The sequence below is a fragment of the Sander lucioperca genome, chromosome 11 (genome assembly GCF_008315115.2).
Source record: "Sander lucioperca isolate FBNREF2018 chromosome 11, SLUC_FBN_1.2, whole genome shotgun sequence".
Taxonomy (NCBI): Eukaryota; Metazoa; Chordata; class Actinopteri; order Perciformes; family Percidae; genus Sander; species Sander lucioperca.
This window is the reverse complement of record NC_050183.1, coordinates 22,814,656-22,834,432: the sequence shown is the minus strand read 5'-3', so window position 1 is coordinate 22,834,432 and position 19,777 is coordinate 22,814,656. Positions and strand designations below refer to the sequence as shown.

Here is a 19,777-nt window from a genome sequence, read left to right as displayed (position 1 = left end):
TTTACAGTCTTAACAGCATGCAACACTCTATCAACTTCGACTAAACCACTTTACACTACACATTAATGAGAGAAACATAAGGAAGTGCAACAAAGGAGTAAGTCCTCTTAAGGGCAGAAAAACATTCAATATATATCACTTACACAGTAGACAGAACAATAAATACACTATAGAGGCAAATAATTATATACAGTACAACAATAAACTCCAGATAAAACTGATAAACAGAATAACTACGAAATTTCAATATACACCCTAGACCTTTAAATTCAAAACATCAACTGAGGACTTCACACATAGACAAAATATAGTATGGAGTTGCTATGCAGGAACTGTGTATTAAGATAATAAGTTGGAAGCAGAGTATTACAAATGTGTGAAGTGAAGAGTATGTATCATCTGTGGTTTCAACTAAGAAAATATTCTTGTGGAAACCGTATTTGTCGCGGGTACGTCTTACAGTGTTTCACTTGCACAACTTATTTATGAAGTCATGAGAACATAGATAATGTCAGTGGTAGATTTTTGGGTTTTGTGCTCCATGCTAATTATGTAACATAATGTGTCAAGTAGACAAGCAGTATTATTGTCACACATGCTAAAAACAATATGAGAGAGAATGAAGAAAACAAAATCCATTCAGGCCTAGGTTGGGTTGTGAAGTGGGATTTTGACAGGGTTTTTCTCTCACATCCAGGAATGACCAAGTCGTCGCTGTCAATCAGGTTGCCATGGCAACTGGATACTGAGACACACGCTTTAGACATTTCTCTGTGGGATAACATCCCCACAGTCACATGCAGGCAATGTCTCGTACAGCAGGTACAGACACAGATAAAATCTGACACACAGACACAGACGCACACAGACGCACGCAAGCACGCATGCACAAACACACACACACACACACACACACACACACACACACACACACACACACACACACACACCCTATAGGCCTACTTAAATATACTTCTGCAGTCCAGGGGTCTAGTTTTTAATAGAACCGGCTCTGTGTGTTTTTTAGACACAATTCAAAAATACCATATGTTAGTAGAGCTGAAACGACTGCAACAACTGACTGCATGTTTGTCATTAAGCAAAAATTATAAATATGTAATTTATGTGAACTTACTTTTATTGTTGTTAGTCTTCTAGTAGGCTTGAATTGAATATCTTTGCTATGAGACTGTTGGTCCGACAAACCTAGCAATTTAAAGACCTTTCACCTGATTTTGGGCAATTAAAATGGCATTTTCACTATTTTCTGAGTGTTTAATCAATAAAATAAGCAGCAGATTAAATGATAATAAAAATGATTTTTGGTGGCTGTATTTATATAGTCAGATGGATCTCATAATATTTCTAATTGACAAAATAAATAAAATCTAAATGTAAGCCAAACTTTACATGTTCTTGTTTAATTAATTGGGTTTCTAAAAGAACAAAAAAAAATAAACAGATTTGTCAATACTCAGGTCCCCTTTCACAAACAGACACACCCATTGCCTCTAGGCGTAATCACGCCTTGAATACCGACCAAAACTAACCTGCAGTCGGACACGCACTAGCATATTCATAAAATATCTAGGCGTAGTCAAATACATCCATGAGTCAAACATGCCATGAATGAAAAAAAAAAAGATAACGGCTAACATTAACGTTACTTGTCACTTCCGACGTCCATCTTCATTGGCTGAGCAAAACAGTCGCAAGTTTGGAAAGGGTTATACATTTTTCTTAATTGTGCAGAAGACAGAATATATTTGGTTTCAATTGAACAGAATATACCCTAAAAAACAAAACGTTGTCCAAAGAGCGGTAAGTGAAGTTTATCTTTGAGAAAAACCGAGGCTATAGCCTCGGTTTTACAGTTTAACAGTGAGTTAGCTAACAGTTAGCTAGCTCTGTGACTCAAATGTAAACATCAACGTTAACAGTTTCACCACGATTAGCTAGCTAGCTAACGTTAACGTTACCTAGCTACATGAGAGGTCCAAACGGGTTATATACCGTTGGTGTCTGAATGAAATAAGTTTGAACTAAATAACATTGTATAATTTTACTACATTACACACAGTAACGTTATGTTATACCATATGGATGAATACTTGATCTCCATTATTATGCAATTAATGGACTCCGGCGGAGGCACCGTCGGCCATTAATTACGTATAATGGACACATTTACTTAATCCACTAACGTTATGGCTTTAACATGTAGCTAAAGGGGTAGGATACTGATCAGTTGCAGGGGAAATTTGATACGACACAGCACAGTGGATAGATCCATGCCCTACACAGGCCAGGTCCAGACACAAAACCATTGCTGTTATTAGCCTATATTGATAAAGTTATCAACAAAAAGTAGTAGGCTAGTTAATGTGAAGTAGCTACAGAAAACGTGAGTGATATTTTAGTGTGAGTCAAAAGGGTGAATTAACAAGACTAGAAGAACACTCTGAAAACATTTCATGGGTTAGCTAGCTAATTTTAGGGCTAAAACCTATGTTGTGTGGGAATTTACTGTTTATTGTTCAGGAAATGAAATCACATTGGATGCAAAACCAGGAAGACCTAAAAATGTGTTTGCCAGAAAATGATGCTGTGGGTTTTGACAATCTGTATTTTCACACAGTTTTACATGTTGCTGAGATCTTTATGAGATTAAATACCATATCATATGATGATGATATATGAGATAAAATATATTCTTTTCAATCATGGATTCCAAATGTACAACATTGTTTTCTGATCAGTCTTCAGGGTTTTTATGAAAGTTAAGGGACTGCTTTTGGGGATTCAAGCCACGGTAGTCTTGACACTGTCAGGTCCTGACATTAGTCACCTTGGGCCTTGAAATCACGATACCCCTGACAATACTAAAAACACAATGGAGATAGCCTATTTGTAGCAGCTAGTTAAAGTTTATTACGCAATGTTGCAATCCAGTACGTGAAAGCAAGGGCTCGATTAGGGAGTAGAGAGAGGAGAAGGGGATACAAGACTGATCAGTTTTTGTCATCTAAAACAGCTGAGAAATTAGTGTATTCCAGTCAATTCATTCAGGTTGATTGTCCATCAGGAAGCTTGGCACAAAGAAAAAATAATTACCATTTGTTTGAGAAACAGATTTGAAAAATTGTGAACCTATCCTTTAGTGACCGGAGACATTTTGTCAGTTGTCTTTAAACAAAAAATCAGTGCAGATATTAGCTTGGGCTTGGGGGTATTGTGTTGGGACAGCTATAATATCCCAGAGGCCTACTGGACGTGTGAGAGTTCAAGTAGAGGTTTGTGAAATGTGGGAAAAGCTGTGGGGGAGAGAAGGGATTGCCAAGCTTGAGAGTGATGAGAGAGAAATTAGGTTTCAGCCTTAGGTGGACAGTGCCTGGGAATTCAGCCTGGGAAAATTTTGGTTCTCTGTTTCCTGTGTTGAACTGTGAAAACCCTCAAATGCAGCTTTATCAGGGAATGTTTTCTGGGCTCTGCCCAGAAAGACAGCACTGTGTCCCCTATCGTACTGCAGAACAGCAGACACTTTGGGGAAAAAGTATTAAAAATGGTTTCAAATAAAGTAGCAGAGCCTCAGGTACCAAGAATATTTTATGCATTACAAAATAAATAGGCCTATTACTATATTATAGTTATGCAATACATATCACATTTATTTCTATGAATACTGTAAAACCTCATTAACATAGTTAACATAGCCTAGTTATTTTTTGCCCAAGTGTGGTGGGAGAGAGAATACAGCGAGCAAAGACCTGTTCAGACCGGTTTTACATTTTACAAGTCAGAGTGGCTTAAATAAAAATAAAGAGTTAAATAGCAGAATACGAAATGTTGGCTATTGTTGGGCACACTTCCAGGTTTGCTCAATGAAAAAGCATTTAAAATGTATCATCTCCATGTGCCTTGAATCATCTCCCCCCGTCTGTTTGAGCAAATAGAAATAAGAATATATCCTTCTTTAGCCAATTTTGCATTGTTAAATACAGAAAGTGTTATCATTGCTTTCGCTATGGAGTGTTCATGGGGGATGCCTCACAGTATGTCCTAGTGTGGAGGAGCAAAGTATTTCCTCAGAGAGTATCAGTCATACAGGCCTGTCTGCATGCTTGGGAAAACACCAACCATTTGGCATTTTCATTTTCATCATTTCTGTTTTAAGTATAAGACATAAGGAGTTTTCTAAATATATGAACCATTTTAAAGAAGTCACCTTGCTCAAGTAGCCAAATGTCAAGGTCTTACCTACTTTAAAACTATTTTTAGGACCTACTGTATATGGCTACAAGTCAGACGATATATATTTAGGGGTTAAGTCTGATCATGTTTTTTATTGTGTTGCAGATCACAAATGGATTTTGAAACAGTAGCTGGCTAAAAAGAAAAAGGCGGAACATTTTGGGACTACAAATTTCTATATTCAAATTAGATTTTTCACATTGAGGTAGGTGTGGTTAAATAAAAAAGAAATATGTCCTGTATATTTGCCAATGTTAAAAATGTAACTGGCGGTGTTGTGGTACTGTGTGTGTCAGCATCATGAAGGCAGAGAGTTCACCGGAAGTGTGTGAGGGATTTGGGTAAGCCTTGTGCGTGTGGGTGAGCTGCGGCTTTCTGTGAGGAAAAGAGGAGAACATGCTCTATTATGTGACACTCAGGAGATGGTGTAAAACAAGTCAGCGATGAGTAACGAAGAGCAAGGAATCTTGTGCCTTCTGGGTAGAAGTGCTTCTGCGTGTACATGTGTATGTACATGCACATGGATATTGGAGTGTGTAATTTGCGCATATTTGTATATTATCTGTTGCTGCTGCATTCTGCCAAAGATTCAGCTCCAGCATAGTGGGAAGCGCTTTGATGTGTCAACTCCAAAATTGTGTGTGTGTGTGTGTGTGTGTGTGTATGTGTATGTGTATGTGTATGTGTGTGTGTGTGTGTGTGTGTGTGTGTGTGTGTGCGCGTGCGGGTGGGTGTGCGCATGCGCATGTGCATATTTGGGCCTGCCCTACATACTCCCAAGTCGGACACCTCTTAGTGCACCTCATAGCACAGAACAGAAAGGCACATTGCACTACACTACCAATGACCGTTCACATGTCACTAATTGATTTTGGCTACTATACAGCTAACACAGATAAAGGCTATAAATATCTGTGGGGGGAGGGATAATAACTGTAAAAATGCCCTGCCTCAAACATGTCTTTTCACAATTCTTTTAACCAAATTAAACATATTGCCATATATGTTTGTTGAAAAATAAATTTACCAATGTAACATTGATGTAATATTTATACTATTGACCTAAAAAAAATCCACGATCAGCCCTAATAACGCGCGTGCAGTTCACCATTTCTCCTCTCAGGAGAAGACCCCTATAAAGTGACATCAGGTAGGAAGCAAGTACTAACCTGCTCCTCAACAAGATTAAAGAGAGTAAAAATTGGGAACATGTAATTCAAACTGCCTTTTTTCTGCAACTTTGTGTGACGAAGATTTATGCCACAGGAAGGGTACTGTTTTGATGATACATGTACTGTAACACACCACTGCATCTTGATATGATGACCAGGGGTAATGCATTTCCTGTTTCCAATGCGACCATTTTCTTGTTCTTTGAATACCTTTTGAATTTTAGACTGTAGTTTAGACAAAGCAAGTGCTTTGTCAGTTTTAGGGGTGGGTACCGAATAGGGCTGTCCCAAACGATTATTTTTTAAACAGTTAATCTAACGATTATTTTTTTCGATTAGTCGACTAATCTAACGATTAATTTTTCGAATAATCTAACGATTCATTTTTCAATTAGCGATTATTTTCCCATTGCTCAATTATTAACAATTTCAATAAGGTTCAAATCTCTATTTATGAAAATTGTTTAACACTGCACTGTTCAAGTAAAATGAATTTGTAGTGCAACCTGTCCAATCCAACAACAAAATAAAGTCACTTTCAGGAGGAATACAAAAATAAAACTTAAAGTAAACAGAGCAAGTGCAAAAGAGTAGCCTGTATTTGCTTTTTTAACAGTAGTAGGTAAAATAATGATTAAGCTCTTGTTTAAAATCCAAGCTCTTCTCCCTTTAATCTTACAGTAAAAGAAAGTGCAATTTTAGCAACATATGGAATCAGAGGTATCAAATAAATCCAACATAAGGCAAGTTGCAGAGTGTCTAATATAACAGTCTGTAATCGATTGGGTCACTCATGATGATGGTAAAGCAAAAAAATAACACTGCAGACTGACAGCGTTTGATGATGCTTAATGTTAAGTCATAGCCGTAGTACCGTTGGGCTACTACTGGGAACACATTCCGTGTCACTATGTTGATAATTGCACATGCTTGGTAGTGAAGCTTAGATCGGGCCCAGAAAATCAAGCCCGACCCTACCCGAGCCCGTGCACGTTGTGTCCGAGCCCAGCCCGGCCCAACACATTTACTGGAATTATGAGCCCGAGCCCGATTTTAACCCGACAATTTTTTAATACGTGGGCCGTTATAAGTGACGTTATAAAGGACTCGTGAGATATCTGAAACAATCTGGCCTGGTTGCGCAATTATCGAAGACAGTGCAACAGATGGGGGAGACACGATTTTAGCACAGTTTACGTCACACTCAAGTCAGTGCAGGACATATACCCAGAGCTACAGGAGAAGCTGGAGAGGCATAGCTTCCTCCCCCACCCATTTAGGCTAATAAAGTAATGATTAAAAAAACACAAATGCTTGATCAAGGGTCCGGCCTGTCCCGAGGATGGTGGCGGGACATATCGGCCCGACCCGGCCCGTGGGTCAAGTTCGGGCTTGGGCTCGGGCTCGGGCAGAGAATCTAAACTCTACTTGGGAGGGAAAGGGACAAAAAGGTGAGCAGAACTTACGGTGTTTTGCTGCTGTTATTCTGACTCAGGGATGCATTTTACAAAGTCTACAGACTACCACGTTGTTGTTGGCATTAAGAGTAAAATACTCCCACACTTTAGAAAACCGTGTGCGAGCCTTTTTCTCAACGTGTTGTTGAACTTGTGAGGAATCCATACTTGCGCTGTTGCTGGAGGCAGCCAAGTTATTTTAAGATTTCTACGTGTGACGCGTCGACGCAAATTATTTGTGTTGATGCATTTACGTAGTCGAATACGTCGACGAATCGTCCCAGCCCTAGTACCGAATTCAATATTTTTTAGGCACCAACTGAATTGCCTCTATAGTATCGAGTATCGGACAATGCCCTATCATTCAATACCAAATTTCAATTCCTAAGGAGTAAATCTCATCAGCAACAGTGAGCCAATAAGCATGCAGCATGCTTCTACTAAGATCTAGTAATGCTGCTGATTGGCTGTCTAACGTTACACATCGTAGGAATAATGAATTCATTAAAATAATTAAAAAGATTTGTGTCTTAATGTGTAATGTTGTAATTTATTGATGTTTTTCTTTGTTAAAATGGATTTTATAAAATTGGTATCGAAAAAAGTATTGTTCAGGAACCGATGTTGAAGTCACGGTACCGGTACTGGTATCGAAAACTTTTGAACGATACCCAGCCCTAGTCACTTTAGGCTCTGGGAATTTTTTATGATCATTGTTGCACTATTGCCTGACTTTTTATTTTTAAACTATCAATTTTATAAATGAAGAGTTTAAATATGCTAAAAGAACCTTTGTGTACTTTGAGAATTACCCATCCACTCCCACGATTACACTCAAAACACACTTTCACGTATTTTGCAGTAGAAGATTCCTGCTGCGTCACTAGTCATGTTTCCATCAACGTATTTTTATGTACGCCTCAACCCTGTATTCTGCACAGGTGGCCAACTTGTACAATGCTACCTCTCTCCATTTAGCCAAATAACTTAGCTTCTAAACTCTTTGATTTAAAAAGCCGGTTTGCAATCTACAACCATGCGTAACGTCAACTTGTGACGAAAGTACATAGTCTAGTTTATTCGCTCTAAACAAGTTGATGGAAACGCTTCTAATTCGCATTTTCCTTTTTTTTTCTTTTTTGTGACATTTTAAAAGTTTGCTTAAAATTCGCTTGTCAATTAGATGGAAATGTGACTACTGATGCTCTACCCACCTGACTCAGGAAGTGTGGTTGGTCCTAGTTGGGTTCACTGCCCACATTTTGTTTAAAGGCCTGCAAAGAGCGGGAACAGCAACCATGAACCAACCACAGGAACTGGTGAACCATGATCGTCTGTCATTTTGTGAACCTTACTATATCAACATATACCTCCTTCATCATGACTTGAATCTGCCTCATCATGACCTACTATAGTATGTCAGAGGCAGGTTCATTGTTCTCACTACTGTAAGATACAGCAGATCTTAAAAATCTACACTCCTATTTTAAGATGCCTCATGAATTATTGGTTCAATATTAAATGCGTCATTGGGAGGCTTAGCTGGCCTCCTGCCGGCACGTCACAGCGCACACACACACACACACACACACACACACACGCACACACACACACGCACACACACACACACACACACACACACACACACACACACACACACACACAACCTATATTAGCAACATTCTCGTGGGTGTCCAGCCAACTTAGAGTAAGCCAGTAAGCAAGCGTAGGCAAGTGTTTCTCTCTTCTTTTTTTTTTGGCCAAAACTAATTAAACTATCGGGTTTTCTGTTCCCACCTTAGCTTTAGGTAGAGGAGTCATTTAGCTCAATTTCTTCTTGATGGGGGGCCATTTACCATGGAAACAGAACGATACCTTCCAAATCAAATTAATATCAACTTATAATGATTTAACTTGATATTAAAATGTTCTGTTTGAATTATCCAAATAAACTATTGGGGAGTGTCAAACTCATGTCTGTGCTATTTGTGTTGTCTTTAAAATACTCCTTTGAAACTCCCTGCAGTGAGTTCATCTGGTTCCATTCTGTCATCTCAGCCGTGCTGTCCAAGCAAAGGCCGGTACTCTTGGGAGTGGCCTAATTTAAACTTCTCCACTGTTTATAGATATAAGCTGATTGTATAGCAAGTTTGGGCTCTGTTTATTTAGGCTTGGGCCATGTGTGGAAATGGTAATTGGTGTGAGTAAGAGGGACTTATTGGACCGGTGCTGACATCCTGGAGACCATTAGGGAGACCACAGACCAGACCAGCCCAGTATCAGAGAGATGAGCTCATCTTTTCCATCCCCTGAGGCTGAAGGGGAGGACTTGGTTTTCAGAGGGGGCTTTTAACAGGGGGTTGACTCGGGCTGGGGTTTGGGGCCAGAGAAAAGTCCAGGCTGACAGTATTAAACTGGTGCTGCAGGGCAGGGAGGCAGTAGGAAATGTAGTCATACAAGACTATAATTTCAAGTTTCAAGTCTCCACAAGTTGATTTTCATTTCGAACTGAACTGACCACTGTGGCTGGTTTAAAGTCTGATTGAATATCTTCCAATGTCACCAACTATGCTAACCTGCAACACTTGCTAACTTGCTATCTCACTCGCTCACTCACTAGTGCTTTTTTGTTTTCCCAGATGTTAAGAACGTGTTAAGAACTCCCATCTCTTGCTATAAGAACATAAAGCTATGAATCTAAATAATACCCCCAGTGGCATCAGACTAAACAATCCAAATCCACATATGAGCAGGCAGTCAGCCTTCTCAGCATCATCAAGTAATTAGGAAGTGGGTGCTAATTACACAGAAAACCTTGCTGCTTGATGTAGTGTGTATGTGTGTGCCTGGACCCCTGGGCAGGGCAGCAAGTTGGGTAATGACAGAGAACAGTGTGTCTGTCTGGCCACACAGACAAAGAGTATCATGAGTGGCTGGTTGGCACGTAGGCACTTGACATGGCACCCTGCCACCGCCACGCCTTATCGCCCTGCATGCCTTCCCCTGCCGCGGAGAGCGAGTTGTTTTGGTTTGACTGCACTCAACTGCTGCCTAATCTGTGGGTGGCGGGTGGTTTGTCTGTGTACGTTTTAATGACGGCTGCTTAATCATGATCCCTCATCAGGGTACTTTGGGGGTCGGGAGAGTTGGAGCAGGGTGGAGGTTTGCAGGGATGTTGCTTCAGCATTGTGCAGGAAATGGTCTTGGGACATGAGACGTGACAGTTGCAACATGAGCCCAGGGAAGGCCCAGTATAGAGATGATGTTTACTGAGAGGCATCATACCTGTAAAACTCCTTCTCTTTGTTGACAAACCTAAAATTTAGGGTATAGGAAAAAAGTGACATGGTTCTCACATGTAAGGGTACCTTTAGTTTACAAAGGAAACAATATGGCATCAATGCAAAAACATTTCCAATGGAAGTCAAAGTACTGTAATGACAGTAATGCACCATTAAACCCAAATTATAAATCCAGTATCATCATTTGTTCAAGTGAGACCATTTAGCCTATGCTTTATTAAACAGTGTTTAGTGAACGGTGACAAAACATAAAAGGGGGCAACCTCTAGTTCACCCAGTAGAGTGTGCCATGTAGGCTGAGTCCTGTCTCTCCCTTTCCTGTCCTGCCCCCAAAAAAACATAAAAGAAGTGCATGATTTATTAATTTACTGCAAGCTGTGAGTGAACCTGATGATTTTATTGTAGGAGAAAAGTCGCTCCTCTCTCTTCTCTCTTCTCGTTAGCTGTGTTCACATCACTGCATGGTCACGTTCCACTGGGTTTTCCCAGCTCTTCAGTGCGCTGCTCCTGTAGCACTGACTGAAAGCAGTTACACACCGGGCCGATAATCGGCCGTTGGACAGTCTGGTGAGGTCAGTGACTCGAGTCTGTTCGGTGTGTTCCGTGCTGTCGTCCGTTGGAGGAGCTGTCGGCCCTCATTTTCATGTTTTCAGAAACACGTTTCGGTGAACTATTTTAGTACAATATGAGATCGTAATCTGAATGAGTCGCCAGTAATGGCCGTTCGAAAAATCCAAAATCCGGAAGCAGCAGCCAGAACAGGCGTTCGTTCAATCAGCTGCCGGTTTTCATTTTTTGGGCGACAATACAGATTAGCGCCGCCTGCTGTTATAGAGACGTATTACGTCTCGTCGCTTTGGTGTGTTCCGAGGCAGTTTTTCGACCAACTCAGGGAGACCGATCAGTCCAACTGCCTTTCCTGCCATCAGTCGGCCGTCTGGTTGGTGTGTAACTGCCTTAGGGTCATTATCCTGTTACCTCAGTAACTGTGGCAAGATATAGAATATCATTAAATCTGTTTCAGGTTTGTTTTTTTCTTATTAAGAATTTCAGTACTGTTTAGAGGTGGAAAGGTAACTCAAGTTTTGCATCCAGACACACACCTGCATCCCTGGTCCTGTGTCTGAGGCCTGCACTTAGCCTGCCTGTCTGAAAAGCCCTAAGATGATCACCTGCATGAACATAAAACAAATGATCTTTTATTTTATTTAGTGATTGTTTGGTCTTTAAACTGTCATTCCTAGAGCCCAGCTATGTTGTATGAAGATTGCTTATTTTGTCTGACCATCAGCCAGAAAACTGTAAGGTACTGTAGTTATCATTTAAAGCAGCAAATCTTCATGTGAGAATTTTTTATATTTTATAAGTAAGAAGTATGTAAGTAGTAAGATAAGTAATTAATCATGTATAGGGATGCAAATTTAGATTTTTTTTCTGACCGATAGCCGACCCTCATCGACCGATCATTACTCGTTAACGACAAGCAGGCAACGGGGTCCCAGTTCACCCCAGGAGAGTAAGCAGCCATGATGTGTTGCGTGCATTGTCGTAGACACATGCAGCTCCTTTCCCAGTAAGTCCCCCCCACCGCATCAGTTACTTTAGCAGCAAGGTTGTCAGCTGGCATCCATGAGTTGCATTACCACCACAATCAGTTAATCAACAATGGTTCAGCACGAGCTGTTGCTGTTGCAAAGGAAAGAGCTCAATTTGTGCAAGTTTGCTATTTTTGTTTTATGAGGATTGAGGATGGAACTAGAACACATTTGATGAATGTAGTGGCATCACCATACCTCATCCTCGACTCCCAGTGGTTCCTCATTTGCCAGATGATGACGACAGTTTGCTGCTCAATGCAGCTTCCCCCTTTTAACATTATTCACAGTACCAGAGTGATTACCCATTTGAATTTGTCTTGCGGTTTTTGCTGGTTGTGGAAACAGTTCTGGATCTGCATATAGATGCATCAGGCATTACTGAAAAATAAGTCAGACTAGAGCAACACTGCACCCCACAGGCGAAAGGCATGAGGTGGAGAGAAAGTAGGTCAGAGGGAGGGAGGTGGAGAGTGTACGGGTGAGGGGTAACTTGAGACAGATTCAAGGTAGAGGTTGTGAGAGGGAGGGAACAAGAGAGGTAGATGGGGTGGGGATAGAGAAGAAGATTCACTTTTTCTTTTCATCTGCTGTTTTTTAAGTAAACAGGCTCACTTTTCACAAGTTTCTGCCATCTGGGGTGTATAAAATATGTGCCAGAAATAAGAGCATCCTTACCCATAGTCTATTTCTGAATAGTAAGAGTGTGTCTAAATGCCAGGGAGGCTGCTCTGCTCTTAGGAAAGAGTGTTTTACAGAGATAAGGACCAAAGAACGTGTCGCAAAGTACTTAAATGTGACAATGTAGTGAAATTTTGTTGGTGTCACTGCAGGTATCAAGCTGTGTGTAATGCTAAATTATTATATCCAACCATAGCTTACTCTGGGATTAGTATTGCAGTGATCCAGACTGAATGCAATTGTGCAGATGGTGTATCTAGATACTGGGAAGTCAAAAATAGATGTTTTTTTTACCACAATTCCTTACTTTCCCTGTGTTAAATGAACATGTGTGTCTGTGTGATACTGCTAATGCCTGTGACAAACTGTATGTTTTATTGTCAGTGTACTGTTATTAAAACAGGAAACAGAGCAGCTGTAAGTGGATCAGAGATGGAAGGGTTGGAAAGGTACAGTAGATGGCGTCACAGTGTGTCATTTTTGGGTTCTTCAAAATGTCAAATGTATTTTTGGCTGTCTAATTATAAGTGTACTGCCTTACATGTAAAAAAAAAAAAATAAAAAAAAAAAAAATTTAATTAAACAGATTTTTAGTTGTTTTGTTGTTACAGAATATACTAACAGTGAATCATTCAGAATGGCAAACATCAGAGGTGAAAAATAAACTAAAGTACATTGATTAATTTTCAGCCTTTTAATAGGATAAACAACAGACATCTCAACAAACATTTCCAAAAAGTTAGATTTGTAAATATTTCTTTACAAATGTTTGACTGTGGTTTCATACCTTCAGTAGGCTAACTGGAATTGTGTCGGTGAAATCGACCAAGACTTTTTTTTTTCTGTTCAGAAAGACCTGATAGAATGAAGTACCTGACGCTAAAGTTCATAAAATGTCTTGATGTTCAGAGTGACTGTTGAAAACTTTGGGAAATACCATAACAAAAGTTTGGTGATGCAGAGTAACAACATTTAGAATCTGTAACATGCATACATGCAGTCTAAAATATTTGTCTTCAGGAAAAACTGTGTGTGTGTGTGTGTGTGTGCGTGCACTGCAGTAAAGGACATGTTGACCGTCACTGCCCGACTTGTCTAACCTTCTCTCCGTAGGTTGTGTTCCTGTGCAGTTGTGTGTATACCTTCGCCGGTACACTTGCAGTGGTCAATTTATGCGCTGGTTTCGGCATCAGCGTACGTGCATGTCCTGTGAGCAGCTCAGTCTGGCGAAGTCCTTGGTTACTCCTCATTCTTGTCTCCCTCTTATCTTTTCCAGCGAATCATCTTCGTCCTCTGTTCGTCTTTCCCTTCTCATCTCTCTGTCTGGCTGGGGTGAGATTGAGAACAAGGAGTTTCCATGGAGAGGGGCTTTACATGACTGAGGAGTTGTTTACTGGCTGGTTTTGCATCGTTGCAGGTACAGTAGGTAAAAACCCTTTCTTGACCTTTCTGTACAGTACAGCAACACCTCAGCAGTGAGAATGCGGATGGTGACCGTACCTGAAAATAAGGGATAATGGTAACTTTTCTTTTTCAGTCATTTGTGGGTTTTTTTTGTATTCTCAGGGAGTTTACGCTAGATTATATGATTCCTGCGGTGAAATGGGTTGTGTGTGTCTTGTTGTGAGCGTATGGGCTTTAACTATAGTATTATGTGTGTGTACTTGTAGCTGTGTGTACTATATTTAGCCATTAACCTTGACTTTTTTGTTGACCTTACTGATATTGTATAGCCCTAACATGTGGATTTGATATGGGTGTTGTTTGTGTGCCTATATGCATTTGTGTGTATGCTGTGTGTTGCATGTTCACTGTGCAGTGTGTTCACTCAGAAGGTTGCGTCAGGGAACACTCTGGTACTGTCATTTAGATAGAAAAAGAGAAAAAAGCAGAAGTTGTCAGGAAGGAAGAACCAGATAATGAATGCTAGAAAGATAAAGAGAAGTAGGTGGATTGATTCCCATGGCATTCAAACACACTTTATTCATTTCTCTAAAGCTGCATGCTCTATTTACCCTTTCTAGATCTCCTCTGCTGTCCAGTGCACAGTCTTTTGTTATATTTAATTTTGCTCCAAATCTTTCAAGTTCAAAACAACACGAGTATGCCATTGAGATTCAAATCCACTGGCCTGCAATGTAGTGTAGTCATTTAGATCTTTGCTGAGGTCATCTTGTTGATTTATCTGTTACAGTAACATTGTATGGTTATATTAATGTTAATTTTCACTAAGTGACAATAGAGAGAGATGTTGCCCGGTATGTAGTTTTTGAGCTCCTGCTTCTAAATTCAGGAGTTAATAGTATGTGTCATGCGACATTTAAGTCACTTGAAGTGCGCCGACAAGCGTTTTTCCCATGGCTGCATTGATTTTAATACTATTCAAAGCACTGTATTTCCAATTGAAGTGACATACTTAGGAGTTATTTTCTTTTTCACCATATTTTCATCCATCTCACGCCATTATTCCATATATCGTCACCTATAGCCAATTTCATGAACACTCATTCATTGTTATAGCAAATAAACTGGGAGATTCTAAAATGTGAAAATAGCCTAAACAAGTTAAAAACATTTAACTTAAAATTGAAAATATGCCCACATGAAAAGCACCGTGGGACATAGCATTGGTGAGTTTGATTTTAATTTAAAATTTCTTAAATGGTTATCTTTGTGTATTTATTAAAATCTCAAAGATTTCAAAACCTTTTAATTCAAGAAACTTTCACTGAACCATATTTAGTACCATTGTGGTAGTTTTTTGATATTTTTATTTATAAATAATAAAACCATTTAAGTTGCATCACAACCTTTAAGATGCCATATGTTGAGTTTTTTCCTCAAATGTTAATGTTTTTTGCATTTGTTAAGGTGCTTTCACATAAGGGTATGCAACCCCAAAATTGTGTCAACAGAGGTATTTTTGGTATTTGGTCAATATAATATATATTTTTTTAAAGAGCTTTGTTAAAACTGCTCATCAAGGTGGTCATAAATGCTACCTCTCTCTGGTATATTATGCAGAAAATGCCCACTTTATATACTTGTAGCGATTGTCTAACTCTCCATAGTAAATGACATAAGTGTGTGTGTGTCTTTATTCAGGCTGTTCCAACTCATGCAGCTCCAAAACAGAGCTTATAAGGCATTAGGCTTTATTTAGCAAATCCCCCTCCCTTCCTCCTCCCTTATTCTACACTCCTCCACTAGCTGGCATGGCAGCATTTGTCAACTGCAAAATCACTATACATATCTCTTTATTTGTATTGCCAAATATCAGCCTAGTTGCCCCAGACATGCCCAGTACAGTATATTGATGGTATTACACTTCACATAGCAAATATCCACAATATTTTACCTCCTCAGCACTGCCTCAACACCAGCACAATGGTAAATATCAGTCATGATTCTCAGTGAACACTAGATGGCAGTGCAGGAGAAGATGCTTGTTGTCTCGCAGCCAAGGAAGTGAGCAGGGCTGAGTCAAGAGGAGTAATGTAGAAGAAAATAGGAGAGAGATGTGGTGAGAACAGAAAAGATGATGTAGCTAAGAAGACAAAAAAGGGGAGGCAGCAGAAATAATCGAACAGATGAGAGGGCAGGGAATCACCAAATACAGGTTTGGAGTGAACGGGGAGAAGGAAGAACGAGGGGGAAGGGAGTTAAAGCTGGTAGGAGGGTGGGGTACCCTCTTTTTGGGGAGCATCTGCTGGGTGTTAAGACAGAGGAACTTGGCAAAGAGAGACAGAGGGATGAAAGGAGGGAGGAGGCAAGTGACAGAATGAGCCATATAGAAGCAGCTTGACAAAATAACAGGTTAGGAAAAGGGATAAATCAGTAAATGAAAAGGGAAGAAGTGATAAATCACAGAAAGAGAAAGAGATTTGGAGGGAGGGAGGGAGACCCTATCACATGGGCCTGACTGGAGAGGATTCATTGGGCATGGAGAGGCTCTCGGCTGACTTCTGTTAAAGCATAACTGAATACAGATAGATAGATAGATAGATAGAGGGGGGGAAATATATTTATTTGTCACAGGCTATAGGATTCCCCATGAACACACAGTATACAGTGTACATCCATATATGCATATGGATGTATACAAAGTCATCTATGTGAACACCATTACGCCACACACATTACTGCCTGCTCAGTAGATTTATGACGGCACAGCTTGATACCCGCTGAATACCGGGCTTCCATAGGAATGCTCAAGAAATACACAGAACGATGGCTTTAAAAAGAGAAGTTTAGTTCTCTCAGTATTCTTACAGATTTCTTACATTAACTCCTGCTCAGTAATAATAGAAAAAAAAGCATAATAAACAACCAGCAGTGGTGAAAAGGTATCAAGTTCTCTTTCTGTGGAAAATGTTACATTTGCTATCCTGGACGTTGGCTTCCTTAAAAATAAGTAAGATTCACTGACACGAGAAGTCTTTCTGTTTTAATGTTTGGACAAATAGTGCAACATTAGTAATTTGTAATGTTTATTATTCTTTTTTTATTATTATATTTTTGGTACTTTCCTTTTGTTTTTTTATTCTTTATTAAATCTTACTTTAACATATTAATTTGTCTTTCTGATTGTTTATATTGTCTGACCTTACAAAAGAAACAAATATTACAAAACATGTTTCTACAGAAGAAGGATATTTAGTTTGAAATAAATGTAAATTACTAAACTTATAGTATATATATATATATATATATATATATATATATATATATATATATATATATATACACAATATGAAGTACTACTGTGACTACGATGACTACTATCACTACTACTAACAATAAAGACAATAATCCTAGAAACAATACTAGAATCAAATTGCTCAGATTTCTTTTTTTTTGTTAAGTATCACTTTAGTGTCTCATTTGTAGTTGTTTTGTAGGTTTGCCTAATTGTCAGTCTCCTCTGCTCTTTAGTTTGTCCACATAAACATTCACCCCCTCCCTCCCTCCCTTCCTCCCTCCCTCCCTTTCTCTCTCTCTCTGCACCCTCTCATAGAAAATTAATCAGCACACAAACACAAGCGCAAACCCCTCTCTGGGGGCTGTCCGGTCATCGGTCCTTCCTGTTCGTTAGTTGCAACTGTAGCCTGCGTTGCCATGACGTCACGCTGATCGATCCTCGTCCCTGTGCAGTGGGAAAGCAAAGAGACAGAAAAAGGGAGCGCAGAGAGAGGGGAAGGTGGGAGGGGACGGGGAGAGGAGGAGGGACAGAGAGGGCAGTGAAACCGCACCTTATTCCAAGGAGGGCGGGACACATGCAGCCACACACAAGCAGCTACTACAGGAATAGTCACTGTGCAGGAGGGTGCAGAGCACATATTTTGTGCAGTGGTGTGTTATTGTAGAGTCTGTGTAGGTGTGCGTCCTCAACATGGGTTGTCACTTGGCTCACACCTGCACGTTACTCTCTCCGCGAGCAAATAATTAATGTCATTCACCGCTGGGTAGGCTTGGCACACTGCACTGACATAAGGTAGGGGGTAGGGGAGGGGTGCATGTGTGTGTGTGTATGTGTGTGTGTTTACCACATATGTGTATCCTCTGTATTTACTCTGTACATGTATGGTGGCTTTTTCTGCACCTCTGTTTAGATGTGTAAACATGTGTGTGTATTCAGTGCATGCTCAGAAGTATTTGTCAAGCGAGAGCGGTTACTGATGTAGAGTTCTCTTGGGCCATGGTGTCAGGAGATTCAAGCTGCAAGCCATGTGACTCAACAAAGAGCTGCAGGGATTGGCTGAGGCCATCTCTGACCTCAGCAAACTGCCTCCGCCCCTCCTCAACACAACCACCCCCACTGCCAAACACACATACACACACATAACCCACCCTCCCTCTCAGTCTCTCTGCCTCCCTTTCTCTATCTACCCTGCCTTCTTTAATTATTTTTTTTCTCCAGTGAGCTTTCCCCCCACCTCTCAGCATCCTCGGCTGAATGTGTAGGTTAGAGCAGCAGCAGCATCATCCATGGCTTAAGCCCCAGCTCTGATCGGCAGCAAACCCGGCCAGGCCCCTACCCCTCCTCTCTCCTCTCTCTCTCTCTTTCTATCTCTCTCTGTATCTCTCTCTCTCTCTCTCTCTCTCTCTCTCTCTCTCTCTCTCTCTCTCTCTCTGTCCTCCTGGGCTAGTTGACAGGCAACGTCTGGGGGTGTCGGAGGCTCACAGTTAGCCAGGGCGTTAGCCACATGCACACGGCTGCTCTGCTGCCCATCAATTCTACTGTCTCTCTGGTAACTGGGGGCTTCTTCTCTTCTCCCCCTCCCCACGCCTTCTGCTTTCATTTCAGGCTCCTTGGAAATAGAGGAATGCAAATCTGCAACCATGATGGAAGGTAAGGTGATTTTTATTGTGCTGTCCCCTTTTCTGTTGCTATTCAGGGTAATCCCCCTTTATGTCCTTGTCCTACAGCGCTTCATCTGCTGGCAAGCGTGTATGTGTTTGGGAGGTTCAAATGTCATACACTGCCCTGCTATTTTGAGTGCATACATTCCGGTGACTTGCATGTTATTCTTAGGAAAAGGGCACAGCCACTGAATGTCTACCACAGCGGCACAATAGCGAAGCTCATTGAACCGTGTGCACCTTTCTGAGTGTGTGTGTCTGTATGTGCATAGTACACCCCCACCCCCCCTTTTCCCGCTTCCCATCGTAAAGGATTATTTGGATTTATTGTGCAGGAGGGCTTATGTGCCCAGCTGGCTCACTTGTATAAATTCTCTTTGTATGGTGTTCTCTGAAACACATGCACTGACACACGCATAGTACCATAAGACTCTGCTGTGTATCTGCTCACACTACATTGCCATTTTTACCCAGCACTGGCAGGTGGATTGCATATCTGTACGGGTGGGTGCATACGTACATTTGTAGCCACCCATGGTTGGACCGATCCATCTCTGTTGGTTTGAGCATAGTGAGGAAAAAGAAAACTGATGATTGTTTTAGTTTTATGTCCCTTTAATTGATGACATCATCAGGGGGAAGGCCAGTGATGGAGGGATGAATCCCTACAGCTCTGCAGCTGGCACGCGAAAGCCTCCATCCATCCATCTGTTTCATATGATATCTCTTATTCCTTATCTTTCATATGGTTTAGGCATCCTACAGTATGTTAACCACTTGCCATTTGATCGACCAGAACAACCTTAATATGTTTTACTGAATCAACCTTGGATTATGTAAGCTTCCATAGTCTGCGATACATAGGCCGCATTGAAGGGAAATACGTTTAGGTCACTTTTGCTTACGATATTTACCCACTGCAGATACATACATTTTTCTTTCTTTTTCTAGACGAT

At 40.6% G+C, this 19,777-nt stretch overlaps 1 protein-coding gene across 8 annotated transcripts in view; it reads left to right on the top strand.

Annotated features, from left to right (window-relative positions):
- Window positions 1-1,668: 1,668 nt before the first annotated feature.
- sgip1a (SH3GL interacting endocytic adaptor 1a) overlaps window positions 1,669-19,777 on the top strand; it is an 87,827-nt gene continuing 69,718 nt past the window's right edge. For 2 of the 8 annotated variants that reach the window (XM_036006891.1, XM_036006889.1), the window contains exons 1-2: window positions 14,046-14,064; window positions 18,766-18,810. In XM_036006891.1, coding sequence (XP_035862784.1) covers window positions 14,061-14,064; window positions 18,766-18,810 — 49 coding nt within the window. In that variant the 5' untranslated portion in view covers window positions 14,046-14,060. Of the gene's footprint in view, window positions 1,822-4,356; window positions 4,457-13,734; window positions 13,885-14,045; window positions 14,065-17,746; window positions 17,953-18,765; window positions 18,811-19,777 lie in introns of those variants that run through there. The other 6 variants (XM_036006895.1, XM_036006888.1, XM_036006894.1 and 3 more) reach the window with 6 other exon arrangements.